The sequence below is a fragment of the Littorina saxatilis genome, linkage group LG6, assembly GCF_037325665.1.
Source record: "Littorina saxatilis isolate snail1 linkage group LG6, US_GU_Lsax_2.0, whole genome shotgun sequence".
Classification (NCBI taxonomy): domain Eukaryota; kingdom Metazoa; phylum Mollusca; class Gastropoda; order Littorinimorpha; family Littorinidae; genus Littorina; species Littorina saxatilis.
The window spans coordinates 24,246,331-24,263,429 of record NC_090250.1 but is presented as its reverse complement, the minus strand read 5'-3'; the positions used below and the strand labels follow the sequence as shown (position 1 = coordinate 24,263,429).

Here is a 17,099-nt window from a genome sequence, read left to right as displayed (position 1 = left end):
CAAGTTCATGCATGTTCAGTGAAGGTGATTGCGTGTATGTTCACGTAAACGCTGTAGATCATTTTAATTATCTTACTGCTTTATACATGAACTATTTTATAACAATTTCTTTAGAGTCTCAAGAATAAGCCAATTGAGGCCCTTTAAGGGATGGTGTGGAATGGGTTGGTATTGTCCAAACAAATTAACCCAATTGCACCCCAGAGGTGTTGGGGTGCAATCGGGCCCAGTTGGGGTGCAGTTGTCTTGCACCGAGTTTAAGAAGTACAACTTTTTTTATATCTCGCAGCAATCGTGCTTTCTTCGTCGCCTTCGTGAAGCGATTTGCCTCGTTGTGAGCCCGTTGCATAGACCAATCCAGAGCGACTTTTCTCTGAGCGGGCTATTGTGATTCTGAGCAACGCATGGCTGGGTATTATGATAGTATTACCAGGTGTGTGACATCATCTTACAAGTTACAGTCAGGGGACAACGCCAGCATAGACTGTGTGAGCAGCGCTCCGTTATAGTGGGCCTGGATACCCGAGCCACATGGTCAGGAGGTAAGGCTTGAAGTTCCGGGTACAATGAGTATTACTAGGTGGTGACATTGTGTAGCACCGAGGAGACAAGTACAGCATAGACTCAGTGTGTGGGCAGCGCGCCGCTACAGTGGGCCTGGATACCCGAACCACATGGTCAGGAGATAAGGCTTTGAGTTCCGGGTACGATGAGTATTACCAGGTGTGTGACATGGTGTAGCAGCGAAGGGACAACGCCAGCATAGACTGTGTGAGTAGCGCGCCGCTACAATGGGCCTGGATACCCGAGCCACACGGTCAGGGGGTAAGGATTCCAATGCCGAGTACAGACAAGTGCTTCTTACACGCGATAATTCAATGGCTCCGCGTACATACGGGTAATGGCTATCCGTACGCATGCGTATCTTACAGATCCCTTAGTTTTGGGAATCTGCGAGAAATGGAAATGATTGCCGCTAGCCTATCGCTATGCAAGACAGCGAGAGTTTATATGAAACGGTTCGATGGCTAGCTACGCAAGAATTAATTACCATTTGTTGATACTGAAAAGGTCGTCTGAACTGGTCGGTAAACAGCCAATCGGATTGGCAGCTGTGCGGCCGATTTTTTTTCTCTCGTAGCGAGCACTTTTAAGGCATGCTCGCCTACTCTACCCAAATCCTAGCGTCCCTCGCGGCGAAAATTGCCCAAGAAACGCTACTTCCTCGTTTCTCGTAACAAATCTCGCGTCAAAGAACAAGGGGACAGTACAAACAGTAGTAAAAGTCAGACATCGTTCTGCAGGCAGGAGACAACGCAAGTATTGACTGTGTGGGAAGCGCGGACAGGAAGTAAGGCTTGGAGGTCTGAGTTCTGGGTAAAGTGAGTATTACTGGGTGTGAGACCTTGTGCTTTAGCCAGGCGTTTGAGTTTAGGTATGTGTCTTAGAAGAGGATGCTTTTATCCCATGTAAAAACCTGAATAGATCTATAATGGTAAAAACGACGGTTTACACATGAAGGGCTGTACCTTTACATAAGTCACAAGGCCTGCACTGTGGGGTGCTGAGGAGTCTGCATGTGCGCCTACATTGTATAGGCATTGTGCCTTACGCATCTGAGCTGAGATGCACGAAGCGGAAGTGGGCGCCACCCAACTGAATTGCAGCCAGCCGCGGGGTCTGATTGGTTGAAATTGAGATTTCCTGTGATATCAGACCCCGCGGCTCGCCCCCACCCAGTTAAGTGACACCCAGTTTCGCTTTGTGCACCTCAACCCAGGGTCCCAAACAAACTAAGTGGGAAATGCAGCCTGTACTGTCTCTTTGATGAACACTTCAATCTTCGCCCAACGTCATAGTCCAAAATCCCCAGTCAAGCTGTTTGTGTTAAAGAACAGTGCAACATGTTCAATTCCCTTCAAAACAAAATTTTTTCAAAACGCGTTTTGAAATGGTTACGTTTATAACTTATATTATTTATTAATATAAGTTATAAACGTAACCATTCCAAAACGAGTTTTCAACAATGTTTGAATCGAGGAGATTGAATCTTTCGAAATCGCTCAGTGGGTGTCGTTGCCTGAAAGATTGGGTAGATGTGTTGCTCAAAACTCAAGTTCACCAATCACTTACCCAGTCTGTTAGAAAGGTATCTGTAATTCATAAGTTCACCAATCACTTGCCCAGTCTGTTAGAAAGGTATCTGTAATTCATTAAAAGAGGAAAGCAGGAAGACTGGGCTAATTAGTAGAGCTCATTAACGTGCATTAACCGAGACGGGTGTTTCCCTTTTGGCTGCAGTAGAAGACACGGAAAGTTCACTTGGGTGTGAGGGTGGAGGGAGAGGGAGAGCGAAGCCTGGTTTTGTGATACGCATAATATATAATATTGTCATCATTTTCACGAGTTTTCATTCCCAAGCACCTGGGAAATAAATCTCATGTTCCCCGGGGAATAAATCCCCGGTTACCATAGTTGCAGGAAACCCAATTACATGGATAATCAAAAGCAAACCCAATAGAAACGCTCGAGGATTCTTCGGCTCTTTTCATTGGCGTTTCCCCAGACCTAAACAGACGACAAGACACTGCTTTGCAAAGTTCCAAAAACCAACTTGCAAACTGGCAAAAGTAAACAAAAAAACAAAACTACTTCAATAAATTCGTCACAAACAAATTTATGAAACCTACCGATATGTTATGTCTTCTTACAAAGTCATGGAGTGCGTGTATCTGTGTTTCGATACACTGACGTTCGGAGAAACACGAACGTCAAGTTCAAGTAAAACGACACCTGACCACAGGCGAAGGTATCGTCCACTGGACTACTACTATCACAGAAAGACTACAAGGTTCGTCACTCACCTTCGAGTCTTCTGTGTTCTTGGAGTCGCTTCCTGGGGAAAAATATTGTTCAAGACGGTTTGCCTCTTCCTACAGTCTGTGTAAGGTCAAATGAATACAGTTGAATGATTGTTTGAACTGTATGTACCTTTAATATTTAGCTTCCGTCCGCTGCAGGTTGTTATTAACCATCATTTGGACGAATCTTCGTTTGCGAGCCGCCAGGTTCCACCTTGCGTCAAATCATGCATCCGGCACCGAATATGCATACCAGCGCTCATTGGTGTAAAACATATGTAAATATTGTGCAGGAAAGGAAAGCTACCCACGGGAAAATAATCATCGAATATCCTGTTATTGACCAATGAGCGCTGGTATGCATATTCGGTGCCGGATGCATGATTTGACGCAAGGTGGAACCTGGCGGCTCGCAAACGAAGATTCGTCCAAATGATGGTTAATAACAACCTGCAGCGGACGGAAGCTAAATATTAAAGGTACATACAGTTCAAACAATCATTCAACTGTATTTATTTGACCTTACACAGACTGTAGGAAGAGGCAAACCGTCTTGAACAATATTTTTCCCCAGGAAGCGACTCCAAGAACACAGAAGACTCGAAGGTGAGTGACGAACCTTGTAGTCTTTCTGTGATAGTAGTAGTCCAGTAGACGATACCTTCGCCTGTGACCTGACACACACATTTTGACCCGTGCACAAGACGTTGTATCGATAAACGAAGCACAAGTAAGAAACAATAATAAAAGCAAAGAAAATAGCAACACGATATGCAAAAATCTAACAAAGCCGAGCAAGCAGAATGACAGGTCTAATGAAAAACAAAGAGGTAGCGAGTCGGAAACAAGATCGCGATTCTTTCCTTCGCTGCACGACGCAAATCTTCTGTGACCTTTGACCAAACGTAGCTTCCACATTCGATCACCGTGCTCAGCTTAATATTTACAACAGAAAGCCGAGGGGGTGGAATACCGAGATGAACCTACAGAACTGTGCATCCTCAAACCTTACATATTCATCCCAACTCATTTGATGAACTCAAAAACACAGAAAGTTGCTTTCACACGCCATCTTTGATTGCCAGTGGTTATCAAACCGGGACCCGTGTGGTTATCAGCACGGGACCCGTGTTTCAAAGCATGGCTCCCTGGGTTGATTGTGCACTTGTTTTCTCACTACCAAAATGATGACAAAAACGATGTTTGATGGTTTGTTGACAGACCAGCTTTTTTGTCGGTCCTCGGGGGGCATATCGACTTTTGTTTCATATTTATTGACCGCGGCCTTGTACTGGAAACTTGCATTTTCCGAGTAAGGTCTTATATTGTACTACGTTGCAAGCCCCTGGAGCAATTTCTGTATTAGTGCTTTTGTGAACAAGAAACAATTAACAAGTGGCTCTATCCCATCTCCCCCCTTTCCCCGTCGCGATATATATAACCTTGAACGGTTGAAAACGACGTTAAACACCAAATAAAGAAAGAAAGAAATATTTGTGGTCTGCAGATTGATTGGCTTTATGAGTGTGTGTTAACTGTTGGATCAGTATTTTCCTTTGTGTGTACATACTATACCTTGCTTTTTATATTTAGTCAAGTTTTGACTAAATATTTTAACATCGAGGGGGAATCGAAACGAGGGTCGTGGTGTATGTGCGTGTGTGTGTGTGTGTCTGTGTGTGTGTGTGTGTGTGTGTGTGTGTAGAGCGATTCAGACTAAACTACTGGACCGATCTTTATGAAATTTTACATGAGAGTTCCTGAGTGGGATATCTCCAGATGGTTTTTGAGTCACTTGAGAAAAAGTGACTCTATGTAATCGGTCAGTGTTAGTCTGTCCGGCCGGCCGGCCGGCCGTCCGGCCGGCCGTCCGTAGACACCACCTTATCGTTGGACTTTTCTCGGAAACTATCAAAGCGATCGGGCTCATATTTTGTTTAGTCGTGACCTCCAATGACCTCTACACTTTAACGATGGTTTCGTTGACCTTTGACCTTTTTCAAGGTCACAGGTCAGCGTCAAAGGAAAAATTAGACATTTTATATCTTTGACAAAGTTCATCGGATGTGATTGAAACTTTGTAGGATTATTCTTTACATCAAAGTATTTACATCTGTAGCCTTTTACGAACGTTATCAGAAAAACAAGGGAGATAACTAGCCTTTTCTGTTCGGCAACACACAACTTAACGTTGGGCTTTTCTCGGAAACTATAAAAGTGACCGGGCTCAAATTTTATGTGAACGTGACTCCCAGTGACCTCTACACTTTGACGTCTGCTTTGGTGACCTTTGACCTTTTTCAAGGTCACAGGTATGTCTTGAAGGAAAAAAATTGAAATATCATATCTCTGAAACTATTCATCGGATTTGATTCAAACTTTATAGGATTATTCTTTACATCAAATTATTTACATCTGTAGCTTTTTACAAACGTTATCGGAAACACAGGGGAGATAACTAGCCTTTCCTGTTCGTCAACACACAACTTAACGTTGGGCTTTTCTCGTAAACTATAAAAGTGACACAGCTAAATATTTTGTTGCTCGATCCATGCAATCTCATTCTTCAGGTATGCATTGTGTTGTGAATAGCAATTTCTTCCTGTCCATCTGATGCCTCATATAATATTCAGAACTGCGAAAGTGACTCGATCGAGCGTTTGCTCTTCTTGTTTTATTTTTTTCGATAAATGTCTTTGATGACGTCATATCCGGCTTTTCGTGAAAGTTGAGGCGGCACTGTCACGCCCTCATTTTTCAACCAAATTGGTTGAAATTTTGGTCAAGTAATCTTCGACGAAGCCCGGACTTCGGTAGTGCATTTCAGCTTGGTGGCTTAAAAATTAATTAATGACTTTGGTCATTAAAAATCTGAAAATTGTAAAAAAAAATAACAATTTATAAAACGATCCAAATTTACGTTTATCTTATTCTCCATCATTTGCTGATTCCAAAAACATATAAATATGTTATATTCGGATTAAAAACAAGCTCTGAAAATTAAATATATAAAAATTATTATCAAAATTAAATTGTCGAAATCAATTTAAAAACACTTTCATCTTATTCCTTGTCGGTTCCTGATTCCAAAAACATATAGATATGATATGTTTGGATTAAAAACACGCTCAGAAAGTTAAAACAAAGAGAGGTACAGAAAAGCGTGCTATCCTTCTTAGCGCAACTACTACCCCGCTCTTCTTGTCAATTTCACTGCCTTTGCCATGAGCGGTGGACTGACGATGCTACGAGTATACGGTCTTGCTGAAAAATGGCATTGCGTTCAGTTTCATTCTGTGAGTTCGACAGCTACTTGACTAAATATTGTATTTTCGCCTTACGCGACTTGTTACCCTTAGTCTTAGATATTTTTGTTTACCTATGGCTTTCGTGTCGGTGTGTTTGTTTGTTCGTACTCATAAACTAGTTTGCTATGTTTTTGTTGTTATTAATGTTTTTTTCATTCGTCCTTTTACCCCTTTTATGAATGATGCAGAAATTGTTGTTTTACCTTGTCTATAAGGCTTTTATGAGCTAATGACAAAGTGTCAAAGCGTCTCTCCCCCCAACACACACACAGTTACAAACACATACAGACACACAACCACACCCCACAGACACACATACACACTCCCACACACACACATACACGCACGCACATACACACTTACCAACTTGAAATAGGCCTGCCTGCCTCTTGCCGTCTGTCTGTCTGTCTGTCTGTAGCTAGCTACACTGATGTGTGTGTCTGCATGTGCTATTTGCCTTTATGTACGTGTACTTCCACTACTGTTTGAAATGTTCCACCAGCCGTCACGTCCATTTGGCACAAAACATTATATTAGCACTAGGCGACAGAACACCGCTCAAAACACAGCCAGTCGGAAGTCCTCCGCATTGCTTTCAGACCTTGAAGTGCAAAGTACACATGCACGCGCGTACGCACACATAATCGTTCAATGAAACACTCCATGCACGTGGATATCGGTATAATCCCCGTTGAAGATCACTTGTCTTATCAGTTGAGTATTTACCGTTGACCCGACGCCCCTATCCCAGCTGCCTGACTCCCTATCGTGTGGGCTTGGCTTACAGGGATGATTTTCTAATGCCTGTCTGTCTGTTTGACAATGCTCCATGATTTGAATGTCGAGTACGTCTGCGGCATTTTGTGTTGGTGAGAGCTTTGCTTCCTGTCAACAGAATGGGCGTGAATTATAGGGATAATTGTCTGATACCACACAGTTAAGTTTTTGGCAATCTCTGATAAAGCTCCATAATGTGGATGTTGAGTATGTAGCAATGCACTGCAGTTTGTTATGGTGAGAGTTGTGTAGGTTGAGCAGTGTTACGTAGTGCATCTTTGGTCCGGGTTTTGCTTGTTTCAGGTCGGATGCTACTTTCACACACGCCGCGCACACACACACACACGCCGCACACACACACACACGCCGCACACACACACACACACACACACACACACACACACAATTCAGCCAAGAAAACAAACCATAACCAAGCCATTCTACCACGTACCTCCTTTGACTGAGTGACATCCTGTAGTTTGTTCTGAGAGGCTTGTTATACTCAGCCTACGTGGGAATTCTCAATTCATGGTGCACTATATCGTATGTGAACCAGAAAATATTGAACTTAGCTTCACCCCTCACACAAAGGGAAGCTTTCTGCCTGAAACATGTTCTTTCAATCCCCTGGTCTGTGGCACGGGGAACTAACTGACAAGTTGGCAAATGATTACGAATACAGTACTGACATTGGCAGGCAGACAATTAAGAGTGTTAGAGAATGAACTTGATTGTGAACTGCGCTGCCACCAACTCCTGCTGTGTACGTGCACTTGTATGGTATACGTTTCAGCCATTTCGAAAACAGCGGAACTCCCAGGCCCATTGTAAGACTCCCCTTATTTATAGACGAAATCTGGAAAATAACTCTGTCAAAATGTTTATAGGTTGTCGAAGAGTTGCTTTTCTTTGGAAACACTGTGAAGAGTTGGTTTTCTTTGGAAACGGTGTGGCAATCCACGTGACGTTATTGACCAATCAACAGCGAGCGGCATGTCCACACACGCGCGATCGCATCGGCATTGAATAGTCGACTCCGATGTGCATTCTTTCGAACGAAAATATCGAAATATTGAGCGGAAAGTGCAGAAAGCACAGATCAGAGTTAATTTCCACTGGGATGTCAGTCAATCGCTTGACTTTAATGTCACGTGGCTTTATTTGTCACATTGTTTTCAAGGAAAAACAACTCTTTCACAACCATTAATTACCCGACAGAGTTATTTCCCAACATCGCCGATTGGCGATTTATTGGATAATACTGAAGACTGCGGGATAAAAACAGAAAGACTGCGGGATAAAAACAGAAAGACTGCGGGATAAAAACAGAAAGACTGCGGGATATAAACAGATATTCGTGTGCCTAAGATTAGTAAAACATTTAGATTTGGATTCTCAAGATGCAATCGCCATCTCCAGGCATAGTAGTAATTATAGACAGACATAGACAGACATGGTAGTAAATAGACAGACATGGTAGTAATTAACTAGTATACAGGATTGTATCTGACCTAAAAATTAAAAAAAAGAAGATAACATTCAAAAAAGAAAAAGGAAAAAAGTGAGCACAACTTAAGTGACGGTGCATGCAACGTAAGTAACAGTAGCACGGGACACCACTATGGTAATGAACCATTTACGCAACCCCAGCCACAACACCACTTGCGTGTAGTATTACTGAAACTTGTAGGTGTATAATTGAGCCGTACACTCTTTGTATCCTGATTACGATCAGTGTGCGCTTTGTGGTAATTAGTGTGCGCTTTGTGGTAATAAGTGTGCGTATTCATAGAACCAGTCTGCTCGGAAACAACCTACTCGATCAGCACTCACTATCAGAGACTGTAGAGAACGCAACTGCTCCCAAAACCACGAGCGTTTGTTCTCCTTGTTGCATACCTCTCCAAGTGGCAAGTTTCCGTTCTTTTCCATTGACACATCTCTTTTTGGGATGTCGCGCAGTGATGGATGTCGTTTGCGGGGAGTGAGTAATATTAAACTCTCTGCTTACTTTATGTTGTGGCGCGCGCTTGCTAGCTCGATCCATATTCATATTGCTGATTCACTGATGATGAAGGGAACGGGATGAATATGTTGGGGGAGGGGGGGGGGGACAGATGACAGTAGCTGCAGTGTTTGTTCTCCGTCTCGCTTGACACTCCTGTGAGGCTGTGTGTATAGTCGCAGGGTTGGTAATCATTTTTGGTGAACCTAATTTTTAGGGAGTTTTAGGAGTAATGGTGTTTGTTCTGTCCGTGGCCGTTGCTGCTGTTCGTTTGTTTTGTGTTCCGAAATTGGCAGGAAGTCGTGACATGTTCTGACTTAAAAGAATTGTATTCTGCCTGTTATTCTGCTGTTTGGGTTCCGAAATTGGAATGAATTTATGACATTTTTAGGCCCCCCAAAAAAGTTGTATGTTTCTGGTCACCCGACCCTACCTAGTTTTTTCCCCGCCGACCCTAGACTTTTTTTTTATTGCATTTGTAAAAAAAAACAAGAAAAAAAGCGCGTCAAAACGAAAGTAGCAGACGGCAGACGACACAAGGGGGATAACCCCGCATCCCTTTTGTCTCATTTGTTTTGTAATGTGTTGTATTTCTCTTTGTATAGTAAGTCCAGTCTCTTTGCGTCACTGTATATTTATTTTCTACCCTGACCAAAAAAACAAAAACAAAAAAAATCCCTACCTACCTACCCTATTTTTTGTAGCCATGTTACCAGAAACATACAACTTTTTTTTGTGTGTGTGCCTTAGGCTTAAAAGAATTGTATTCTGCCTGTTATTCTGCCGTTCAGGTTCCAAAATTGGCATGACGTCATGACATGTTCAAAGTTACAAGAATGGTATTCTGCGGGTTTTTCTGCTTTTCAGTTGTTTGGATTCCGAAATTGGGAGTTGGATATGTTCGTGCAAACTAAAAGGGGAAGAAGCAGAAGAAAAAGAGCAACAATAACTTTAATGAGTCTTTTGCTTTTGCAGAAAATAACAGGTCCAGTTTGCGGTTATTGTATCGTGTTGACACTGCGGGTGAAGAGCTGCTACCGTCTGCCTTTGCCATAGAGAAAATATGTAATGTCATTATATTCTGCTCCCAATGAAGCTTTTTACGTTTGCCATAAAGAACAATTCTGTATTGTCGTCATTATGCCCAGTTGACACTACTTCGTACTAGCGAACTGAGGGAATAAAATAGAGAGCCGGCAGCGAAAGCCTTTATTAAGGCAAGGCAAAGGATTTAGCGTTTGCGTTTAGTGTTTGCCATGAAGAGCAATTCTACTCTGTCACCATTGACACGACTACGTACTAACAACGTGGATAGAGAGAGAGAGAGAGAGAGAGAGAGAGAGAGAGAGAGAGAGATGCGAAGGCCCTTTGGGAGCGACAGGAAATGGACCATCAAGGCATCTCTTGTTTCTACTTCTCTCTCACAACACTCACTGAGGTATTACATGCTCCTATGATGACAGCAGGACCTTATAACTACATGTATAATATAGCTTTGTTTGTTCGTGCTGTCGTCTGACTGGTATTTCTCTCTCTCTCTCTCTCTCTCTCTCTCTCTCTCTCTCTCTCTCTCTCTCTCTCTCTTTGTCTGTCTCTCTGTCTGTCTCTCTCTCTTTCTTTCTCTCTCTCTTTCTTTCTCTCTCTCTAAGTCTATCCCTCGTCCCTGTCTTTCTGTAATTGAGAATGTTCTTAACTATCTCCTTCTCTCCCTCCCCCCCCTCTCTCCCTCCCCCTCCCTCCCCCTCTATTTCTCTCTCTCTCTCTCTCTCTCTCTCTCTCTCTCTCTCTCTCTCTCCCTCCCTCCCTCCATCTGCTTGCTGTTTCCGTGTTTGACAGTAACATTGGCTGTGTGTGTGTGTGTGTGAGAGAGAGAGAGAGAGAGAGAGAGAGAGAGAGAGAGAGAGAGAGAGAGAGAGAGAGAGAGAGAGAGAGAGAGAGAGAGAGAGAGAGAGATGCCTATTTTGTCTTGCTGCCATTTTGACCTTTGAGAACAAAGACCTAGATGTCACCGGGGTGATAACTGGTGGCCGGCTAGTGTTGATAATTGCTTCCAATGCATTCTTGTACATGATACCACAGACCTAATTGAATGCATCGCACAGCACTACCCAAATATATGATTAGCCAGTCCTGGCCTGTTCATTTACCTCCATTTGAAGGCTCCCTGACTTTCTTACACCTGTATCAGTGGGTGCATTATCCATTTCCCAAACAAATACAAATCCTGGCTGCAATAGAAACCAGTCACTCGAATTCAACAACCAGTCAAACCTAAACCTGCACAGTTGGCCTAGTGCTAAGGCGTCCGCCCCTTGATCGGGAGGTCGTGGGTTCGAACCCCGGCCGGGTCATATCTAAGACTTTAAAATTGGCAATCTAGTGGCTGCTCCGCCTGGCGTCTGGCATTATGGGGTTAGTGCTAGGACTGGTTGGTCCGGTGTCAGAATAATGTGACTGGGTGAGACATGACGCCTGTGCTGCGACTTCTGTCTTGTGTGTGGCGCACGTTATATGTCAAAGCAGCACCGCCCTGATATGGCCCTGATGTGGTCGGCTGGGCGTTAAGCAAACAAACAAACAAACAAACAAACAAGTCAAACCTAAAAATCCCAAAACAAACAGACTGCCACCTCTCTCTTATGATTGGATTGATCAAGATTGTCTTGCTTGAGTCTTCCCAATGAGCTTTGGACAGGTTGTCATATAAGTTTATTTTCTGTATTATGAGTGTTCATCTGTATCTCCACTTGAAAGACTGCTTGGTCGAAGATCAGTGACGGTAACGTCTTGTTTTGTCACAATTAAACGTTCCTAAAACATACCTTTCTTGTTTTTTGATTCAGTCAAACCTAGGCTTGTTAAACACACTCATTACATTATATTTATCAGGGAAAACGCTAACATTTTTCTGTCTTTCTTTGTCCTTCCAGTCTGTGTACCCAAACAACAGTGTGGTCAGCGGGGAGCTCAAGGTCACCGACAATGGGATCTACAAACGCTCGCTCCTCTTCACTGACGCTCAGTACTTCAACACTGGTGTCTACTACTGTGACTACATCAGCAACGACACCACTACCACTACCACCACAACCACCACCCCGTCTTCAGGTTTTGGTGGTGGGGGGTTCCCGGGAGGATTTAACCCCTTTGCTGGGGGAGGGGGCATACCCACAAAACCTTCAAGCTCCTCAAAGAAGTTGTCTGGCGCCAGTGTGCCGGTCTTTGTGTCAGGTAAAGACTGTGTGATTGTGTACATCACTACCTGTAGGATAAGACCACTTAGGATAAAGGGAGCCTCGGACTCAGTCTGACTCGAAGCCAAAAACACATTTTGTGATACGGTTCTCAGTACAGTGAAACCCCCCTTTTAAGACCCCCCAATTTAAGACTTCCCCCCTTTTAAGACCCTCTTTTCTCAGACTTTCTGTTCAAAACCTTTGTAAATTTACCTCCATTTAAGACTCCCTCCTTTTTAACTTTAAGACCTTATTTTCTCAGATTTTGCGAGGTCTCAAAAGGGGGGGTTCCACCGTAATGGCGCTAGTATTTTTTTTCAAACCGGTACGCAAACTTTTATAATGCAAACAGTTCAGAAAAAACACGGTAGGCTGGTCAGTGGAACCAGTAAGAGTCCAACTCAGAGTACTGGTTTTGTTGTTTTACCAGCGAATAAAAACCGGTAGTTCTAAAAGTCAACCGGTAGGTCATACCGGCAGCCAATTTTGTTCCGGTATTTTCTCATTTCAACCGGTAAAATACTGGTTATTACGCTATACCGGTTAACGCCAATACTGTTGCAACAGTCTGTAGTAACATTATCGATTACCGTATTTGACGGATTACAAGACGCACCGTTTTATAAGCCGCACCCCCGACTTTTAACCAAAAAATTGGGACGAGCCACGTATAGGCCGCGTCACTATATTAGCCGCCGTCAAAAAAAATATAATCAGATCGTGTCAATCAATCAAAACAACCAGGCAAACGAAAGTACGGTATTTGGCGAAATCGGCTCCGAGAATAAACAAGTAAAACAAAGAAGAAAAGGGAAAAAGTTTGAAGAAAAATATCACACACACACAATTTGTAACCAACACACACATGTAGTCCCGCCCGGAATAAGCTTTTTTGGGATGATTTACGACTTTAGCGCACATTTCGAGCAGACGAAAACACAACATGGCGGCTCTCGCTCCTCCAACTATCGCGAGACACAAAAAAACGAAATCTCGCGCGCGCGAGATCCTGATACATCCGGTGTTTCTCTGTACGCTATCTTGTCACGACGACTTGTTGACAAACGAAGATTCGCAAAAGAAAGAGAAAAGCGCCGAGTCTTGAGTAGAGAGCTAATAAAGTACCGGTAATCGTTAATCGAGCGAAATGAAAATCCGCGGCGACTTCCATTAGGTGAATGCTATTCAAGTTTAGGTAACGTTTTAGCCGCATCTTTTTATAAGCCGCAATGCGATTTTTTTTGAAAAAAAGTCGCGGCTTGTAGTCCGTCAAATACGGTAACTTTACACATTCTGAGTAAGTAACAATTATCGATTAACGTTACACATTCTGTAGTACTAGTAGGGTTATTGATTTACTTGATACATTCTGTGGTACCGTAATTGATTAACTTGACACAATGTGTAGTATGGTTATCAATATCAATTAACTTAATTGACACGACTCTCCATGGCGAGAAAGGACACCTGCAAAGGAGGGAAAATGTTTACCTATTCAAGGGTGTTATGTCATGACATAGACCTATATCTAAATATAGGTCCCTGGTCATGAAAGGTACCACTGCACAAGCATGTTGTTTGGGTAATGAATGATACAGTACCCCCCGCGGGTTAGGGGGAAGAATTTACCCATGCTCCCCAGCATATCGTAAGAGGCGACTAATGGATTCTGTTTCTCCTTTTACCCTTGTTAAGTTTTTCTTGTATAGAATATAGTTAATTTTTGTAAAGATTTTAGTCAAGCAGTATGTAAGAAATGTTAAAGGTCCTTGTCTACATTTTTATACCGAAATCATCATTTGACCATTAAAATGCAGAGTCTATTATCTACAATTATCAACAATACACCCCCTTTCGATCAGGAAAGACGAAGCCAGTGTAGCCGTTTGAAAATTCATTGTAGTATTCCAGCATAGTACTCATAGTAGGATATCCTTATTTGGAAAATGCCAAGCGCAAAACTCCTCTCAAATCCCGTGCGTTTAAAAAAAAGCGTGGACAGCGCTCCAGTGTCAAACTGTTGCTGCACTTGTTTGGGCGTGGCTATAAGCATAGTGACATGAATTTGATTGGTCAGTATTTTTAGGCAAAGCACATGTTCTCAGCAAACAGAAAACAAAATATTGGAAGCGTGAGTCACGCTACCCAAAAATAAAATCTTTTTTTACATATATTTTTTTTTCTATAACTTTTTTCCCCATGGTTCATTCATCATCTGACATAACTTTTTAGCGAAATCTAACCATAAGATTATTGAAAAAAAGCAAAAATGTAGACGACCACCTTAAAGTCCTTTGTACTGGAAACTTGCATTCTCCCAGTAAGGTAATACATTGTACTACGTTGCAAGCCCCTGGAGCAAATTTTTGATTGGTGCTTTTGTGAACAAGAAACAATTGACAAGTGGCTCTATCCCCTCTCCCCCCTTTCCCCGTCGCGATATAACCTTCGTGGTTGAAAACGACGTTAAACACCAAATAAAGAAAGGATGATACAGTGGAACCTTCCTTTATGACTTGAGAAAGTTCATGGGGTGTAACATGGAGACAAGAGTGGGGAGTTATCATTACTGGAGTTTTCCCTATGATAGTACAGTGGAACCCCTCTCGACAACCCCCCCCCCCCCCCGCCCCCCCCCCCTCCTTATCTAAGACTTCCTCCCTTTGAAAACTTTGCTTTTACAGATATTCGGTTCTAAACCTCTGTTAATTTACCTCCATTTTAAGACTCCCTTCTCTTTGAGATGGGATATTGTAATATTCCTCAGATTTGTGTAGGTCTTTTAAAGGGGTCCCACTGTATTACGATTTGCCAGAGCTTTTATGCAGTGGCAAATGTTCCTGTGAGTAGGTCCATGGCTTTGACTGTTTCAGACCCCAAAATCTTACACAAATGAGGCAGAGGGCTAGATATATATATCTATATATATATATTATACAACAAGATACAAGAAGTTTTATTGTCCTCATCAATACAAGGAAATTTGGCATGTGTGTGGCAAGACATGATACACTGATACATAGACATTTACAAAACACAACTGAAGTTCAATATCAGCACACCCTTACGCAACATACCCACTACTTCAGACACAGGCTACATGTGCCCCTCGGACGTACGCAACCCACAATTCACCCAGCCATACAGCTCCACATGCACTTACTCATTCATGCAGCACTCTAGCACCCGGCCATGTACAACTCACACACTGGAACCCTCATACGGCTACATATTGCATTATAACACCCGCACAAACATTACAACCTCAAACATCGTACTAGATCTACAACTAACAAGCATACATCCACTATCATGCACCGAATACATCATCATACTATTGTTGAATTAAGAGCGTGTACTCCCCTTTGTCTGTTGCAGACACAGAAAACATGTTCCTCAAGGAATATCCTTTCAACATTATTTGTTTCTGTTGCATACAACTAAAACATGTTTCTGAGGGAATCACCATTTAATATTATTTGTATCGGTTGCAGACACAGAAAACATGTTCCTGAAGGAAGCTCCATTCGACATTATTTTTGTCACTGTGTTTTACGGCCACCGAGTCGTGCTACCGTGTGCCGTTTCTGATCCGGCCTTCAACGTCACACTGCACAGTATGATCGGTCACAAAGACTTCACCAACACGGACGGAGTGACCTTTGACCCTATGCAAGGCTTCATCGTGGAGTCACCATACTACATTTTCTCTGGCACCTTCGGATGTTATGCCAAAGGCAACGCAACGGACGGTAGCCAGGCCACTGAAGATCTGAAGCTGGTTTTGAAATACCATGGTATTTAATATGTAATGGAGACAGTTTGTGTGTGTATGTGTGTGCGTGTGTGTGGTGTGTGTGTGTTTGATTGTGTGTGTGTGCATGTGTGTGTGTGTGCGTGTGTATGATTGTGTGTATGTGTGTGAGTGAGCATGCATGGTTTTTGCCTTGGTCTTGAAGTGAATAAGCTAAGCTACAACTACTATTACATTGTAAGTGGAAAAGAACTGCTTCACCAACCGATTGGCTGGGGGAGGTAGGGGGGTGGGGGTGGCTGCTTGAGAAGACCTGAAATGGGCTAGGGACCGGGCTGGGTCATCTTGGGTCAGTGCTGTTGGCCGAACTGACACCCGGGCTTCATAATTTTTGCATGCATGTATTCGTGTTTCCAAGACCTGAGGCTTTCGTTGTGACCCTGGGATCTTTATTGTGCGCATGCGTGCACACGGGGGTGTTCGGACACCGAGGAGAGTCTGCACAAAATTGACTCTGGGACACACATCCCGCGCCGAACTTGGGGGTTGAACCCACGCTGATAGTAACAACTGGTTTTAAAGCCAGCGCCTCTACCGGCTGGGCAAACTCCCCACCCAATATGTTGGGGTCAAGAAGTTCCATGGAGGGCGGGGGAGTATGGAGTAACACATAGTGTTTTGCTCAGAACATTCCCACCCAAGCAGAGCCGCGCTAGGGGTACGCATTACAATTCAGAGACCTTCAGTGGTGTGGTAGAAAAAATGTGCATTCCTAATCTGTGCACCAGTGGTATTTACCTTCTGATACATTGAGTCCTTTATAAAGTTTGCAAGTGAAACACACTTAATTTAAACATATTTCTCTTTTAATTCAAGATATGATTCAACAATAATTTTAGAATATAACTCCTGAAATTATGAATTGAAAAGCAGCATCAGAAGACTGTGTATAGCATTAGCAAGAGATATAACTCTGGCGGTTTCTGTTTTTGTCTAAACCTTCTTCTTTTATAACCTGAGCAGTCAGCCCTTTTGAAGGTGTCTAATTGAGACAAACTGACTTGAAACTTGATTCTCATTTGGTTCAAGCTATGGTTCAACAATTATTTGAGATTATATATTCCCCCCTCTGCTTCTTTACCTCTGTAAACTTGTAGA

General features: G+C 42.9%; 1 protein-coding gene across 1 annotated transcript in view; it reads left to right on the top strand.

The window, feature by feature from the left end:
- LOC138968805 (vascular endothelial growth factor receptor 1-like) overlaps positions 1 to 17,099 on the top strand; it is a 121,978-nt gene that overhangs the window by 64,244 nt on the left and 40,635 nt on the right. The window contains exons 3-4 of the mRNA XM_070341449.1: positions 11,882 to 12,182; positions 15,682 to 15,984. Of these exons, the coding sequence (XP_070197550.1) occupies positions 11,882 to 12,182; positions 15,682 to 15,984 (604 nt within the window). The remainder of the gene's footprint in view (positions 1 to 11,881; positions 12,183 to 15,681; positions 15,985 to 17,099) is intronic.